Genomic DNA, 19473 nt, shown 5'->3' on the forward strand with positions numbered 1-19473 from the left:
ACACAGATGGTAATCTCCCTCAGGGGAGAGGTGAACCAACTCTATTGAGAGAGGAGGAACCTTCTGAAGGGGGGTACTTCAACAAGAAGAGCGGCTAAGCACGACCGCTATGAGGGGCAGTCTGCCTAGAATGATGACAATAAAGATACCCTTGTTCACAACATCCCTTCTGTGTGAGTGTGGAGTCATTCTGCAGAAGGAGGCACCAAGAAGGAGTTCCCCATCAGATACATCCCCCTGTGGCCGCAGAGATCCTGATGGGGTGGAGGCGCTGCATCGAATGTGAGTAGGACTCAGAGACACTACCTCAGACGCCTGTCATGGTGATATTCCCTTTAACATCCAGCGGGAGACTCAGGAGTCCTGTAAGCCAGCAGGTGCACCACACATACACATCCATGTAATTGGGGGATTTTCTTACATATGGGTCAGGATCAGAAGGGCCCAGGGAAAATACCGTTACAACAGTATGTAGCAAGGCATCACACGTAGATACAGTATATGTGGTCTGGACTATCTCATAAGCGTGATCAAGGCTAATGAAGGAAAATACCACATAATGTAAATAAAGTCTAAAATACAGAGCTTGAGAAAAGACCTTGAGGTCTGAAACGTACGTCGCTCTGGAATTGTCTGACGGCCTAATGATTTACTGAGAAATAAATAACCTTTTTCTATTTGTGAGTGCTGCGGATTTTCTATTTTTGTATATATATATAGAAATACACTGTTTCGGGAGTAACCCCTTTGTCGTGTAACAGTATGCACATTCATGCCTGCAAAAACAAAACACGGATTCAAATGTCAATTTGACTTTAGTGTGATTCCTATTGAGTGTGTCACAGAATCCAAATTTATAGGACATATTAAAACAATAAGTAATTATCGTACCCTTATGCCTGTAAATAGTAATGCTGATTTCTGGTGTTCTGGGGGAATCTGTAATTAGAGAACATTGGTACTTAACATATATCATTAAATGGATTTTGTAATGACAGATATCGAAGTGATACAGTTGCTCAATCTTAACTAAGGGTTTCATTCTGTATGGTCCGATGCAGTCGTTGAGGACATTGATGGGGATTAGTGCCCAAACACACCTGACTGGCAGATTCAGATTACCTGCACCCTATAAACTAACTGTCACGGTAGCTTATGACAAGATATAATGAACACCAAATATCTGGGTTGAACTGAACGAGGCTTAGATATAATAAAATATAATTTATTCCTTAAATAAGGTGAACACAGCAATATAGTACAATTAACAGACAAGAAGGTAACACTTACTTAGGGTTGGGGAATGGAGAAGTATCAGCTAGAAATTCTCCAGCAATCCGGTGACATTCAAGATGGTATCAGAAGAAGAACTAAAAACTGTAGGGTTGACACAGTTTATATACCTGTGTAACCCTATTGTTAACATTGAATGCAGACTATTAGTGAACAATTATCTGAGTCCAATCCCTAACGTGGAGACACAGATTAACCCATGCCCCCCAGCTAATTAGCCCATGTGTACTGGGACTCTATGGGTAGCCCCATAATTAAATCAGGGGCAACGACCAGTCTACCAAATTAAGTATCTGCATTGTTTGTAGGTGTAGACATAACACTTACAAACCACTCCAGTTTGATGATTCTCTACCCTCAGGTAACAATTAGAGTGGCAGAGTCTGCTGATTAGTATTTGGGGCTCTATGCAGTAAGCGCCGATAAGGCTTTTATCGGCATTTTTTGCCCTCCCGATTCAGTAAGTGCCGATAAGTGGGAATTATTGGCAACTTTTCTTCCCGATAAAAAATTATCGGCAGCCGGCAGTTAATACCGCTACGGTCATGAAGGGGTTAAGGCCTCCCGCTACCCACCCGCAAGCCCTAAACAACCACCGTTGAGGCTAATACCCCCTTCAACCACCCCCACTACCCTCAATAAAAAATAATCACACACAGCAGCCCCACACTAAATAAATAAATAAATCTAAATAAATAAATATCTCTATATAAATAAATATATATATATATATATATATATATATATATATATATATATATATAGTTATACGTTACCGTTCCAAGGATTGGTAAACAAGAGACAGCACTCAATGTTGAAAATCAAAGTATATTAGTGAAAGCAAAAATACATCCAGAAACCCAACGTTTCGGTCCTACAGAATGGGACCTTCCTCAGGAAGATCCCATTCTGTAGGACCGAAACGTTGGGTTTCTGGATGTATTTTTGCTTTCACTAATACACTTTGATTTTCAACATTGAGTGCTGTCTCTTGTTTACCAATCCTTGGAACGGTAACGTATAACTACATTCTCTATATGGGACGTGCACCTGTGGCTTACCAGCACCTATTGGAGTGCCAACTGCCTTATCTGACTATATATATATATATATATATATATATATATATATATATATATATATATATATAACCCCAACAACCCCTAACATACACATATATGCACATCAATGATACTATAGGCCGGCGGTGTTACCCGCAGGCTTGCAGTACTAATTATGTGCCCCCCCAAATGAATGTCTAAACACAAACATACTTATAAAGAAATAACCCCCCCCCCCTTAACACATACAGTATAGTAATGGCCACCATTACTATTATCCACAAAGGGATAATAGTGAATGTGCCCATTTTAAATACATAAACAGCAATAAATACATTAAATACATATAGCACTCACCTATCTCCGGCTGCCACGATGAAGGCCATCCTCCTCTTCATCCTGCCCATGCCCCCTCCGGTGCTGCAAAACAGACACAAGAATGAAAACATCCAATGTAATGTCCCCTAACCCCTTAATCACCATAGCGGTTAATAACCGCTACAGTCATTAAGGGGTTAACACCCTCACCCACCACTCGGGACGCCTACATACCCTCCCACACTAACCCCCCACCCCGTGAGGCCTAACCACCCTCACTCACTACCCACAAGGGAGGCCTACCCACATACCGTTGGGGAACCTCCCCCCCACCCCCAGTACCCACAATAAAAACAATACAGTGACACACAATAAGCATAATTATATTTATTAAATACATTACCCACCCCCTGTGCCCCCCCATAAATACAAGATTTATCCTTTTCCAAACAGGGTTCATAACACAGCCCCACGCGAGTCCCCGGTGGGCTGGCGGGGCACCTGACAGACCTACAGGGTACCAGCAGCCCTTTTCAAACAGGTTCTGGAGGCCTGTTGGTGGGTCCTGCCAAGTGCCATGGCCCCCAGGTGGTCTCCTTGGTCACCGTGGGCCACAATTGGGTGCCCACGGTAGACCCAAGGATGTTTGGGAGCCCCGGGTCAGACCCACAGGTGTCTGCTGGGCCTCGGGTGGTTCCCACGGGGGTCTGGAGAACTCACGAGTGCTCACTACAGGTCCGCGGTGCCCCCACAGATGTAGGACCACCGCTTCATCCCCGCACCTCTGGGTCAGCGGTGCCCCCACGGATGTGGGACCACCGCTTCATCCCCGCAGACTACGGGTCCGCGGTGCCCCCATAGATGTGAGGCCACCGCTTCATCCCCGCATGTTTCACCCGTGGAACCACCAGCCTGATACCCGTGAGATACCCGAGGAGACCGTAGGTGGTCTCCAGAGGTCTCACGCAGTATTTGCCCATTATTAAAAACATTAACTAGCATATTCAAATAAATAAAGTACTACTGACCTCATCAATAAGAAGTCACCGTCGCCACCAACATCCTTGTCTTGCCCACAAAATACATAGCCAAAACAAAGCCAATACATTGCAATTACATTCAGATATCAATTAACCCCTTAAACACTTTATCGGATAATAACCGCAAAGGTAATTAAGGGGTTAAGCCACACTGGCTCGATACCCACCCTTCACCCATGAATTTTTACAGTGGCTTCATCATGCAAATATATATATATATACTGTGTATATATACACAGTGGTTGACAAATCACCAAAAAATCTACTTGCCACACAAAAAAATCTACTCGCCACCTAGTACCAAACGTATGCTGCTTGGGCCAATAGGAGCTCACCACGATGTTACAGAGGCTGCACATTTTATTTGAGTGCGGCTAGCTCTGCAAGCCTTAGGATGCCCCGGCATGCGGTCACGCGTCATCGGGTGCCTGCGCCCTGCACGCGCGTCCAGGGCTCCCCGAGGGAGCCCTGGTGTCCCGCTATGTGGGGGACGGCGGCAGGGGGTTCCGGGGGACCCGGCGGACCCGGCAGCGGGAGGGAGAAAGCCCCGATCGGAGGGCGCTCCTCCGTGTCTTCGGCGCGCGCCCGGCACCCTCTGGCGCGCGCCAGGTTACTGCTGCGGCCGAGAACGGGCAAATGCTCGAATAAACTCGGCCGCAGCAGTAAATCCACTTGCCCGGGGCGAGCAAATGTATAGGTTTGTCGAACACTGTATATATATATATATATATATATATATATATATATAACCGGCTGACGCGCGGTTGATGTGTTAATTGAACCAATATACAAATAAATGTAGAAGGGTGATCAAAACCATACTGTACTACAAATAACACTTCTCCATACAGACACACTACATTACAATGAATTTCCTTTAATAAACCTAACTGATCTTACAATCTAAATCATCAAATGCCAATGAAAAACCTCACATTCCAATCAATACATTGCATTTACATTGTATTTATGATGCTTAAAATCTATGCACCATATACATTCTGCAAATGAATGTGAACAATATCATTGCAAGCTAAATACAAATACTGTACTCCAAACAAGTCAACTATTTTAACCAATCAAGTAAACAAAAATCAATATATAAATACCAACCAGAAAACAAAATTTAAAACCAAGGCTAACCCTTACAATATCAAGGATTACATCTATCTAATTGTAAAAAACATTATACTGTACACACATTGAAGCATTGCAATAAACAACATACAGTACAGTACATCCCCTGTATCTCCCTGCCTTGAGTGTAATCTGTGTAAAGCCCCTACCACCCAAATGTTTCTGTTAAATCTCCCTGCCTTGAGTATAATCTGTTTAAAGCCCCCATCCCCCCTAATGTTTCTGTTAAATCTCCCTGCCTTGAGTGTAATCTGTTTAAAGCCCCCTCCCCCCTAATGTTTCTGTTAAATCTCCCTGCCTTGAGTGTAATCTGTATAAAGCCCCCTCCCCCTAATGTGTCTGTTAAATCTCCCTGCCTGTGTTGCTGTGAGTGCAGTTTATGTAAATGTGGGGAGGGGGAGTGGGTTATAACCCCACCTCCTTGACTGCGATCTGTGTAAAGCCCCCACCCCCTAATGTGTCTGTTAAATCTCCCTGCCTGTGATGCTGTGAGTGCAGTTTATGTAAATGTGGGGAGGGGGGGGGGCCCGATGTGCATAATGTGAGGTCTAACCACCCTCACCCACTACCCACATACCGTTACCCCCCCATCCTGGCCATGGCCCCTCCGCTTCTGCAAAACAGACACAAAAATTAAAACATCCAAAGTAATGTCCCCTAACCCAATTTATCACCATAGCGGTTATTAACCGCTACAGTCATTAAGGGGTTAACCCACCCTCACCCACCACTCTGGATGCCTATATACCCTCCCACACTAACCCCTCACCCCGTGAGGCCTAACCCCCCTCACCCACTACCCACAAGGGAGGCCTACCCACATACCGTTGGGGAACCCCCCCCCCCACCCCCAATACCCCCAATAAAAACAATAGTGACCCACAATAAACATCATTATATTTATTAAATACATTACCCAACCCCTGTGCCCCCCCATAAATACAAGATTTATCCTTTTACAAACAGGGTTCATAACGCAGCCCCACGCGAGTCCCCGGTGGGATGGCGGGGCACCTGACAGACCTACAGGGTACCAGCAGCCCTTTTCAAACAGGTTGTGGAGGCCTTCTGGTGGGTCCCGCCAGCACCATCGCCCCTCAGGTGGTCTCCTTGGGTCACCATGGGCCACAATTGGGTCCCCACAGTAGGCCCAAGGATGTCTGGGAGCCCCGGGTCAGACCCACAGGTGTCTGCGGGGCCTCGGGTGGTTCCCACGGTGGTTTCGGGAACTCACGGGTGCTCTCTACGGGTCTGCGGTGCCCCCACAGAAGTGGGACCACACATCTTCATCCCCGCACCTACGGGTCGGCGGTGCCCCCACAGAAGTGGGACCACACAGCTTCATACCCGCAGACTACGGGTCCGCGGTGCCCCCACAGATGTGAGGCCACCGCTTCATCCACGCATGTGTCACCCGTGGAACCACCAGCCTGGTACCCATGGTCTCCAGAGGACACACGCGGAACCACGGAACAAACCCTGAATGTAAAAAAAATAAACCTGGCCTACACATTCAATACATAACCCCCCCCCCCCAACACCTACAGTACAAATATGTACAAAATAACTATTATCCAGATATGGATAATAGATTAATTGCCCATTATTAAAAACATTAACTAGCATATTCAAATAAATAATAAAGTGCTACTGACCTCATCAAGAAGAAGTCTCCGTCGATAGCAACATTCTTGTCTTGTCCACAAAATACATTGCAATTACATTCAGATATCAATTAACCCTTTAAACACCTTATCGGATAATAACCGCAAAGGTAATTAAGGGGTTAAGCCACACTGGCCCGATACCCACCCTTCACCCATGAATTTGTACAGTTGCTTCATCATGCAACTATATATACAGTATATATAAATATATACACACACAGATATACAGATGTGTATATATATATATATATATATATATATATATATATAAATATATATATATATATATATACAGTATATACACACACATGATGAACCAATATACAAATAAATGTGGAAGGGTTATCAAAACCATAGTGTACTACAAATAACACTTCTCCATATAGACACACTACATTACAATGAATTTCCTTTAATAATCCTAACTGATCTTACAATCTAAATCATCAAATGCCAATGAAAAACCTCACATTCCAATCAATACATTGCATTTACATTGTATAAATGATGCATACAATCTATGCACCATATACATTCTGCAAATGAATGTGAACAATATCATTGCAAGCTAAATACAAATACAGTACAGTACCTCCAAACAAGTCAACTTTTTTAACCAATCAAGTAAACAAAAATCAATTAGCAATCATTATTTACATCCCTAAACAATTGACAGTCCATCCTGAACAATGAAACAATTAACTAATTCACGCCTCGAGCAGAACAATTCAGCATGTGAAAAAATATAAGTACCAACCAGAATACAAACTTTAAAACCAAGGCTAACCCTGAACACAAGCACACAATATCAACAATTACATCTTTCTAATTTTAAAATACTTTAAACACACAATAAAGCATAGCAGCATAGACAAATTATGTTAAAACACATGAAAGAAAGCTTTTAAAACAACATCATTTCTTACCCTGTATGTATATATCTCTCTAGACATATATACATACATACATACAGTGGCAAGAAATGATATACCACAAAAAAAAATACACATGTTAAAAAAGCTTTTAAAAAAATTAACAAGTTAAATAAAATACATTTCTTTAGTTCACTTACCATTACTTGCCCCCACCGACTCCCGTTGCGCACCTTACTCACGAACCAATCCACCAGGCACAGGAACCCATAAAATAAAAAAACATACAAAAAAATAAACATTAAACTAAAAATCCAAATCAATCCACGGGTCTTCTATTTGTAATCCATCTTCATCTTCATCTGTATTCTTGTTTCTTCTATCTTCTTCCGGGCGGGGCGGGGTCTTCTTTCCATCTTCGGCCACGCCCTGGTCTTCTTTCTTCTCCGGAGGTCCTTCCTCCTCGGTGTCTGGCTTCAAAATGAGACGACATAGGCTTTTTAAGGCCTATGACATCACATTTTTGTCATATGGTTCCCACGGCCCTGATTGGGCCGTGAAAACCATGTGTTATGGCCGATAAAAATAAAAATGATGACGTCACTTAAAGGCAATGAAAGCACAGCCAATCAGAATGGCTTTGCTTCAATTGCCTTTAAGATGACGTCATTAAAAGAAACATGGCCGGCCTCACATGGTATGGTAGCCAATCAGAGCATGGGAACTCCATCCCTACTCTGATTGGCTCTAGTATACCATGTGACAGAGGCTTGGGGGGAGAAAGGATGTGACGTACTACAGCCAATCAGAGTAGGGATGGAGTTCCCACGCTCTGATTGGCTCTAGTACCATGTGACAAGCTTTCAATGACGTCACATCCTTTCTCCCCCCAAGCCTCTGTCACATGGTATACTAGAGCCAATCAGAGTAGGGATGGAGTTCCCACGCTCTGATTGGCTACCATACCATGTGAGGCCAGCCATGTTTCTTTTAATGACGTCATCTTAAAGGCAATTGAAGCAAAGCCATTCTGATTGGCTGTGCTTTCATTGCCTTTAGGCGACTTCATCATTTTTATTTTTATTGGCCAAAACACATGGTTTTCACGGCCCAATCAGGGCCGTGGGAACCATATGACGAAAATGTGATGTCATAGGCCTTAAAAAGCCTATGTCGTCTCATTTTGATGTTTGGTGAGGGGTATGTCCCCAGGTCAGGTCTCAGCTGTCCCAAAAGGTATAGGTATGTAATCAAGATAAGTATTTGTAATCCGTGAGTATAAGAGCATATATAAGTGCTAGGGAGACTCTGTATGACAATCTAAGCATAGGTATAATTGTACCAGTAACGCTGAATGGCTAACTCAGATCTCCATATATGCCATAAAGGTGCTGAGTAAGTACCCAGCAAAACCAAAAGTACATACCATATCAGCCAGTGTCAGTCTCCCTTGGCAGCACAGCTCTATCCCAGCTGGGTGGGTGCATCACGCTGAGCGTTGTGTAGAGAAGAGGTGGTCCCAGGGGTCCAATGGCGGAGCACTACCAAACAAACACTGGGGGCTGCAGTCAGTTGAAATAAAAACAAGATTTAATGCGTGGTCAATTAAAGTACATGGTTACTTTGACGCGTTTCGGGACATGCGTCCCTTTGTCAAAAAGTAAATTCGCGTCTGCCTGCTGATCACTTACATAACACATCCTCCGCCCCCGGCGATGACGTCACCGAGCTCAAAACTCGCGAGAGCCAGTCTGGGAGAGCCGCCCATTGGCTAACAAAGCCACCAATGAGAGGCCCTACCACAGACTCACTCCCTGTGAGCCGTAGGATCGGGAGATGCCTGCAAAAGAACAGCATGCAATGATAGTACAAAACACAGTGTGATTATATTAAAAACAAATATAATCTAGATCCTTAATATTTAAAAACACGAATATAGAGGTGGTGGAACTGTCTGTTATATCAGGGAAATGGCAAATAATGGATTCTGAAAAAATAGTACAACACATAAATAGATAAACGGACAGAGCAGCATGGCAAAATATATATAGATATAACACATCTTTAACATCAATTATAATTAAAATATATGCAATAGAACTTTTGGACATATATGGTTAGTAAGTCTATATAAATACATTGGAATTGATGTAATGTGTATTAACTAGCAATTGTATAACTAGTAGGTGTAATCATATTAACCAGCTAATCAAGTCTCCCATGAACTCCTGCAGCATGAGGAGAAAACATATTCTGCTTGGATAGATATTCCATATAGAGATAATATATGTAGTCGTATATAGAAATGAATAATAAATCCATTTAAAGGTATTTGTCATTGAAATAATAAGGTGTGTAATCATTGCTCTCATTTATTCTCATGTGTAGAGGTTGCAGTATGTTTATCAGCCCTGGAAAGGAAAAATTTCTTTAAGGATAATTTTCTTAAATACTTCTGAAGGTCAATGACAGTGCTGAAGAGGTCAAAATCCCCACTAAGAGCGAAGTTGAGACCTTTCTCCAGCACTGCCATTTCCCCATCTGAAAGTGTGATCCCTGAGATATTGACCACATTGGTTGGACCGGTCAAAAGTCCCTCTTTCCACGGCTTGGCGCCGCTGCTTTTGGATGAGCGCCTTGTCCTTTTATGTAGTTTTTTGACGATTTAGAGCTTCTTAAATCATAAGATGTTGAATTGTCCTGTAAGGATTTGCTGTGGCGGTTTTCATAGTCAGTATTATCCCTCGCCCTATCTACTTCATCGTCAGTAGAGAATGAGACTGTAGATTGTTGTGTCTCATAATCGGACACATCCGACATACTAGAGATTTCTGGGTTTCTTTTCAAAATGGATTTCTTGGGGGTTGATTTCTTCTGATATTCCTGGCGGCGATTAGGACTTTTCTTCTGTATATTATCTTGTCTGTTCATATTCCTTGCAGAGGGAGGTTTCTGCCATGTATACAGTACACTTGATTCCTTTCGTAGTCAGTCCTGTCACGATCAAATTGAAGATGTACCTCTATTCATTATTACTTTCTCCAGGCAGGCACAACATATTAGAGCAATCCTGACAAAACACTGGGATGTATTAAAAATAGATAAAGATCTAGAAAACTATATACAAGATCGACCAAAGATGGTCTTTAGAAAAGCCCAAACCATTGGTAATAGAGTTTCTCCCAGTTTGTTTGACCCTGAAAGAAAGAAAAGAAAATCTAAGATAAAAGGCTTCTTCAATTGTGGTTACTGTAAAATGTGCAAATATGCCTCTCCTGTGAAACATGTTAAAAACATATATACAAAGAAAAAATACAATTTATCATCCTTCATGACGTGCAACACCAAATTTGTAGTCTATACACTTAGATGTAAATGTGGTAGCTCTTACGTGGGCAGGACGATTCACCCACTGAAGGAGAGGATCACAGAACATGTGAGAACCATTCTCAACAAAAATGAAAAATATCCGGTAGCACGTCATTTTTTAACATGTCAGTCCGGTTCCGTAGAGAACTTTAGTTTTAGTGCAATTGAACATATATATCCCAATTCCAGAGGAGGAGATAGGGAATCTCTCTTGAACCAAAGAGAGATGTTCTGGATTTATGCCCTTGGAGCCATGACACCCAGGGGCATGAATCTAGATTGGGAACTTAAACATTTCCTAGTATAATCAACATAGATTTTCCCAGTATACCTATCTATTGTTCTATACTGCTTTAGACATGTACAGTACCAATTTTTTTTTTTTTTTTTTCATTATTCAGTATGACACATGGATTGAACTCTTATATTCAGAGCAATGATAACACACCTTATTATTTCATTGACAAATACCTTTAAATGGATTTATTATTCATTTCTATATAAGACTACATATATTATCTCTATATGGAATATCTATCCAAGCAGAATATGTTTTCTCCTCATGTTGCAGGAGTTCATGGGAGACTTGATTAGCTGGTTAATATAATTACACCTACTAGTTATACAATTGCTAGTTAATACACATTACATCAATTCCAATGTATTTATATAGACTTACTAACCATATATGTCCAAAAGTTCTATTGCGTATATTTTAATTATAATTGATGTTAAAGATGTGTTATATCTATATATATTTTGCCATGCTGCTCTGTCCGTTTATCTATTTATGTGTTGTACTATTTTTTCAGAATCCATTATTTGCCATTTCCCTGATATAACAGACAGTTCCACCACCTCTATAGTCGTGTTTTTAAATATTAAGGATAGACTATATTTGTTTTTAATATAATCACACTGTGTTTTGTACTATCATTGCATGCTGTTCTTTTGCCGGCATCTCCCGATCCTACGGCTCACAGGGAGTGAGTCTGTGGTAGGGCCTCTCATTGGTGGCTTTGTTAGCCAATGGGCGGCTCTCCCAGACTGGCTCTCGCGAGTTTTGAGCTCGGTGACGTCATCGCCGGGGGCGGAGGATGTGTTATGTAAGTGATCAGCAGGCAGACGCGAATTTACTTTTTGACAAAGGGACGCATATCCCGAAACGCGTCAAAGTAACCATGTACTTTAATTGACCACGCATTAAATCTTGTTTTTATTTCAACTGACTGCAGCCCCCAGTGTTTGTTTGGTAGTGCTCCGCCATTGGACCCCTGGGACCACCTCTTCTCTACACAACGCTCGGCGTGACGCACCCACCCAGCTGGGATAGAGCTGTGCTGCAAAGGGAGACTGACACTGGCTGATATGGTATGTACTTTTGGTTTTGCTGGGTACTTACTCAGCACCTTTATGGCATATATGGAGATCTGAGTTAGCCATTCAGCGTTACTGGTACAATTATACCTATGCTTAGATTGTTATACAGAGTCTCCCTAGCACTTATATATGCTCTTATACTCACGGATTACAAATACTTATCTTGATTACATACCTATACCTTTTGGGACAGCTGAGACCTGACCTGGGGACATACCCCTCACCAAACATCAAAATGAGACGACATAGGCTTTTAAAGGCCTATGACGTCACATTTTCGTCATATGGTTCCCACGGCCCTGATTGGGCCGTGAAAACCATGTGTTTTGGCCGATAAAAATAAAAATGATGAAGTCACTTAAAGGCAATGAAAGCACAGCCAATCAGAATGGCTTTGCTTCAATTGCCTTTAAGATGACGTCATTAAAAGAAACATGGCCAGCCTCACATGGTATGGTAGCCAATCAGAGCGTGGGAACTCCATCCCTACTCTGATTGGCTCTAGTATACCATGTGACAGAGGCTTGGGGGGAGAAAGCATGTGACGTCATTGAAAGCTTGTCACATGGTACTAGAGCCAATCAGAGCGTGGGAACTCCATCCCTACTCTGATTGGCTGTAGTACGTCACATCCTTTCTCCCCCCAAGCCTCTGTCACATGGTATACTAGAGCCAATCAGAGTAGGGATGGAGTTCCCACGCTCTGAATGGCTACCATACCATGTGAGGCCGGCCATGTTTCTTTTAATGACGTCATCTTAAAGGCAATTGAAGCAAAGCCATTCTGATTGGCTGTGCTTTCATTGCCTTTAAGTGACGTCATCATTTTTATTTTTATCGGCCAAAACACATGGTTTTTACGGCCCAATCAGGGCCGTGGGAACCATATGACGAAAATGTGACGTCATAGGCCTTTAAAAGACTATGTCGTCTCATTTTGAAGCCAGACGCCGAGGAGGAAGGACCTCCGGAGAAGAAAGAAGACCAGGGCGTGGCCGAAGATGGAAAGAAGACCCCGCCCGGAAGAAGATAGAAGAAAGAAGAATACAGATGAAGATGAAGATGGATTACAAATAGAAGACCCGTGGATTGATTTGGATTTTTAGTTTAATGTTTATTTTTTTGTATGTTTTTTTATTTTATGGGTTCCTGTGCCTGGTGGATTGGTTCGTGAGTAAGGTGCGCAACGGGAGTCGGTGGGGGCAAGTAATGGTAAGTGAACTAAAGAAATTTATTTTATTTAACTTGTTAATTTTTTTAAAAACTTTTTTAACATGTGTATTTTTTTTTGTGGTATATCATTTCTTGCCACTGTATGTATGTATGTATATATGTCTAGAGAGATATATACATACAGGGTAAGAAATGATGTTGTTTTAAAAGCTTTCTTTCATGTGTTTTAACATAATTTGTCTATGCTGCTATGCTTTATTGTGTTTTTAAAGTATTTTAAAATTTAGAAAGATGTAATTGTTGATATTGTGTGCTTGTGTTCAGGGTTAGCCTTGGTTTTAAATTTTGTATTCTGGTTGGTACTTATATTTTTTCACATGCTGAATTGTTCTGCTCGAGGCGTGAATTAGTTAATTGTTTCATTGCTCGGGATGGACTGTCAATTGTTTAGGGATGTAAATAATGATTGCTAATTGATTTTTGTTTACTTGATTGGTTAAAAAAAGTTGACTTGTTTGGAGGTACTGTACTGTATTTGTATTTAGCTTGCAATGATATTGTTCACATTCATTTGCAGAATGTATATGGTGCATAGATTTTATGCATCATTTATACAATGTAAATGCAATGTATTGATTGGAATGTGAGGTTTTTTATTGGCATTTCATGATTTAGATTGTAAGATCAGTTAGGATTATTAAAGGAAATTCATTGTAATGTAGTGTGTCTGTATGGAGAAGTGTTATTTGTAGTACAGTATGGTTTTGATAACCCTTATACATTTATTTGTATATTGGTTCATCATGTGTGTGTATATACTGTATATATATATATATATATATATATATATATATATATATATATATATACACTGTATATATAGTTGCATGAAGAAGCAACTGTACAAATTCATGGGTGAAGGGTGGGTATCGGGCCAGTGTGGCTTAACCCCTTAATTACCTTTGCGGTTATTATCCGATAAGGTGTTTAAAGGGTTAATTGATATCTGAATGTAATTGCAATGTATTGGCTTTGTTTTGGCAATGTATTTTGTGGACAAGACAAGAATGTTGCTGGCGACGGAGACTTCTTCTTGATGAGGTCAGTAGCACTTTATTATTTATTTGAATATGCTAGTTAATGTTTTTAATAATGGGCAATTAATCTATTATCCATATCTGGATAATAGTTATTTTGCACATTATTGTACTGTACACTGGCGACACACTTTATTCGAGCTCGGCTAGTCCCACGAATTCAGGTATACCCGGGTGTATTGAGGTTTGTGACTGTTTTCTGCCCGAGTGCATTGGGTTATTTTCAAGGCAGGGATTGAAGCATTTTATTCCCGGTAGCTGCAATACTGCACAGTATATATATATATACTGCATTACAATTCATGAATTTATGCCATCTGGTAGACACGCGAAGCATTGCAGCCTATTAAATCCTAATCATTATAATTTAACAGATCAGCCGCCCGTCAGCCAGGCATGAATCCAGGCTGGGAAGGCAAACGCAACGGGGCTTGTCAGAGGTGAGGAGCGGCGCATTCCAGGTATCTGCCAGGTACATACTGGGTATTTGCTCGAATAAAGTGTGTCGGTGCAGTAGGTGTTGGGGGGGGGAGGTGTATGTATTGAATGTATAGGCCAGGTTTATTTTTTTTACATTCAGGGTTTGTTCCGTGGTTCCGCGTGAGACCTCTGGAGACCACCTGTGGTTTCCTCTGGTATCTCACGGGTACCAGGCTGGTGGTCCCACGGGTGACACATGCGGGGATGAAGCGGTGGCCTCACATCTGTGGGGGCACCGCGGACCCGTAGTGAGCACCCGTGAGTTCCCGATACCCCCGTGGGAACCACCCGAGGCCCCGCAGACACCTGTGGGTCTGACCCGGGGCTCCCAGACATCCTTGGGCCTACCGTGGGGACCCAATTGTGGCCCATGGTGACCCAAGGAGACCACCTGAGGGGCGATGGTGCTGGCGGGACCCACCAGAAGGCCTCCAGAACCTGTTTGAAAAGGGCTGCTGGTACCCTGTAGGTCTGTCAGGTGCCCCGCCATCCCACCGGGGACTCGCGTGGGGCTGCGTTATGAACCCTGTTTGTAAAAGGATAAATCTTGTATTTATGGGGGGGCACAGGGGGTGCGTAATGTATTTAATAAATATAATGATGTTTATTGTGGGTCACTATTGTTTTTATTGTGGGTACTGGGGGTGGGGGGGGTTCCCCAATGGTATGTGGGTAGGCCTCCCTTGTGGGTAGTGGGTGAGGGGGGTTAGGCCTCACGGGGTGAGGGGTTAGTGTGGGAGGGTATGTAGGCATCCCGAGTGGTGGGTGAGGGTGGGTTAACCCCTTAATGACTGTAGCGGTTAATAACCGCTATGGTGATAAATGGGGTTAGGGGACATTACTTTGGATGTTTTAATTTTTGTGTCTGTTTTGCAGAAGCGGAGGGGCCATGGCCAGGATGGGGGGGTAACGGTATGTGGGTAGTGGGTGAGGGTGGTTAGACCTCACAGTATGCACATCGGGTCCCCCCCCTCCCCACATTTACATAAACTGCACTCACAGCAACACAGGCAGGGAGATTTAACAGACACATTAGGGGGAGGAGGCTTTACACAGATCACAGTCAAGGAGGTGGGGTTATAACCCACTCCCCCTCCCCACATTTACATAAACTGCACTCACAGCAACACAGGCAGGGAGATTTAACAGACACATTAGGGGGAGGGGGCTTTATACAGATTACACTCAAGGCAGGGAGATTTAACAGAAACATTAGGGGGGAGGGGGCTTTAAACAGATTACACTCAAGGCAGGGAGATTTAACAGAAACATTAGGGGGAGGGGGCTTTAAACAGATTACACTCAAGGCAGGGAGATTTAACAGAAACATTAGGGGGGAGGGGGCTTTACACAGATTACACTCAAGGCAGGGAGATACAGGGGATGTACTGTACTGTATGTTGTTTATTGCAATGCTTCAATGTGTGTACAGTATAATGTTTTTTACAATTAGATAGATGTAATCCTTGATATTGTAAGGGTTAGCCTTGGTTTTAAATTTTGTTTTCTGGTTGGTATTTATATATTGATTTTTGTTTACTTGATTGGTTAAAATAGTTGACTTGTTTGGAGTACAGTATTTGTATTTAGCTTGCAATGATATTGTTCACATTCATTTGCAGAAATCGCAGCATGGGTTTTATCAGCGAATACAACCACGTCCGCACCTTTTCAATGGTTGGCACGGACGCTGTCGGGTTGCTAGAGCGTTCACGACGCATGTGCAAATACCTATACCCTATGGTGTTCGCATCCCTCCCCTCTCTGGTTGAGTTGCGTTCGCGTCACTAGGGGTTCATTGCGCATGCGCACAGGAGTTGAGCTAGTGCGCTTACAGGTGTACCCCACCCCCCTTTAGCCAGGGACGCGATCGAGTCACTAGGGATACACAGCGCATGCGCGCGGGAGTAAAGACTAACAGAATACGCACGGCGCCCCCCCCCTTTGCAAGGAATGTGATCAGGTTGCTATGGGTTCATTGCACACACACGCTGTAGTGAAGTGAGAGGCCGTGCACCCCCCTCTCTGCCAGAGACGCGATCGGGCAGTTCGGAGTAAGTTGCACAAACGTGATGTATCATACTACTGACACGCTGCAAAAGGAACGACATATAGACACATATGCGGTCACAATGAGTCTTTCTGGCTGTCAACACAGCACGATCTGGTAGAGTCAATGCGGGCAGCATCTCTGATTATTGCACATGTATTTACTTAGATCTAGATGTATATGCACGTTCTCTTTTGTTGCACACTATGCATATTTAGCCATGGTTACCAAGACGCAATCAGGTTGCACAGTGACGTCACTATGTGGACAGCATTCGTATAACAGGTGACCAATCATACAAGGGTTCAGATCAAGTTGTTTCATTGATGCTGGTCAGTATCAGTATGTTCGTTTGGCTGTGACGTGTTATGGGTTGTACCTGGGATTGTAATTTGGATTTTCTATGATTGTTTTCAGGTGATTTCATGTATGTTTTTAGGGGTATATATGGGTGCTTGTATTAGTCTGTTGTGCACTGCCCTGAGGAAGGTCCCGTTGTGAGGACAGAAACTTTGGCGGCCCTGTGTTTCACAATACATTTTTTGACATCAACTTTGCAGTGTGCTGTCTATACACTATGAATAAAAATTTATTTTAAATGTATTTATTTCTATTCATGTATTTATTTATTTATTTAGATTTATTTATTAATTGTGGGGCTGCTGTGCGTGATTTTATTTTATTGTGGGTAGCGGGGGTGGGTGAAGGGGGTATTTGGCCCTTGGTGTGAGTTTAGGACTTGCGGGGGGTTTGCGGGTGCACTTAACCCCTTCACGACCGTAGCAGTCAATACCGCTACGGTCGTGAAGGGTTTAAGTGCACCCGCTACCCCCCGCAAGCCCTAAACAACCACCGTTGGGGCTAATACCCCCTTCACCCACCCCCGCTACCCACAATAAAAAAAATTCACACACAGCAGCAGCACAATTAATAAATAAATCTAAATAAATAAATACATGAATAGAAATAAATACATTTAAAATAAATTTTTATTCATAGTGTAGATGTGCAGGGGGTCTCCGGAGCTGAACCGCTTTGGTTTTAGGTCTGGGGACCCCCTGCTTCCCGAGATACAGGCCCCTTTATGAGGTGCCGGTATCCCTCTGCTTTGTTTACATGCCGCGGTCACGTGATCGGGCCCTTTAAATGCAGAGGGATACCGGCACCTCATAAAGGGGGCTGTATCTCGGGAAGTAGGGGGTCCCCTGACCTGAAACCAACGCGGTTCAGCTCCGGAGAACCCCTGCACATCTACACTATGAATAAAAATGTATTTTAAATAATTTTTAATGTGCCGATGTTTGCGCAGAGAGAGCAGCGGTTCTCTCTCTGCTGCAAACACATCTCGCCAGGGAATGGCCTATAGTATCATTGATGTGCATATACAGTACTGTATGTGTATTTTAGGGGTTATAGGGGTTGTTGTTATACAGTATATACTGTATATATACAGTATATACTGCATTACAATTCATGAATTTCTCGGCTTCAAAGACAACAGCTCGCAAACGCCCCCATGCGTTTTTACTCGGCATTGCAGTATTGCAGCCAGCGGGAATAAAATGCTTAAATCACAGCCGCGAAAATAACGCAATACACCCCGGGCGACATGATACAAAACCGCACATCACCGGGATATTCCGAAATTCGCGGAGCTAGCCGAGTTAGAATAAAGTTGGTCGCCACTGTAGCATTTACATTGTATATATGATGCATACAAGCTATGCACCATATACATTCTGCAAATGAATGTTAACAATAACATTGCAAGCAAAATACAAATACCTCCCAACAAGTATACAATTTTAACCAATCCAGTAAACATAAATCAATTACCATTCATTAATGACATCCCTAAACAATTTACATTCCATCCCTAACAATTAAACAATTAACAAATTCAAGCCTTTAACATAACAATTTAGCCTGTGAAAAAATATAAGTACCAACAAGAATACAAAATTGAAAACCAAGACTAACCCTGACCTCAAGTACACCATACAATATCAACAATTACATCTATCTAATTTTAAAATACATTATACACATATTTATGCATAGCAGCATAGACAAATTAATTTAAAACACATCAAATCAAGCTTTTAAAACAACATCATTTCTTACCCTGTATGTATATATCTCTCCAGACATTCATACATACATACAGTGGCAAGAAATGATATACCACAAATAAAAAAATACACATGTTAAAAAACCTTTAAAAAAAATTAACAAGTTAAATAAAATACATTTATTTAGTTCACTTACCATTACTTGACCCCATCTACTCCCGTTGAACAGCTTACTCATGAACCAATCCACCAGGCACAGGAACCCATAAAATAAAAAATCATAAAAAAATAAACATTAAACTAAAAATCCAAATCAATCCACGGGTCTTCTAATTGTAATCCATCTTCATCTGTATTCTTCTTTCTTCTATCTTCTTCCGGGGTCTTCTTCCCATCTTCGGCCACGCCCTGGTCTTCTTTCTTCAGTAGGAGGTCCTGCCTCCTCGGCGGCTGGCTTCAAAATG

At 42.3% G+C, this 19473-nt stretch overlaps 1 protein-coding gene across 8 annotated transcripts in view; it reads right to left on the reverse strand.

The window, feature by feature from the left end:
- The window catches only part of LOC142497909 (sialic acid-binding Ig-like lectin 16), a 242733-nt gene that overhangs the window by 88461 nt on the left and 134799 nt on the right, over positions 1 to 19473 (reverse strand). For 7 of the 8 annotated variants that reach the window (XR_012802350.1, XM_075606330.1, XM_075606329.1 and 4 more), the window contains one exon: positions 892 to 939. The exons of the other annotated variant lie outside the window; for it this stretch is intronic. Coding sequence is in view for 6 of the 7 variants with exons in the window: in XM_075606330.1 (XP_075462445.1) it covers positions 892 to 939 (48 nt within the window). In the remaining variant the exon portion in view is untranslated. The remainder of the gene's footprint in view (positions 1 to 891; positions 940 to 19473) is intronic. 8 annotated transcript variants of the gene reach the window in all.

Source organism: Ascaphus truei, chromosome 6, assembly GCF_040206685.1.
Source record: "Ascaphus truei isolate aAscTru1 chromosome 6, aAscTru1.hap1, whole genome shotgun sequence".
NCBI lineage: Eukaryota > Metazoa > Chordata > Amphibia > Anura > Ascaphidae > Ascaphus > Ascaphus truei.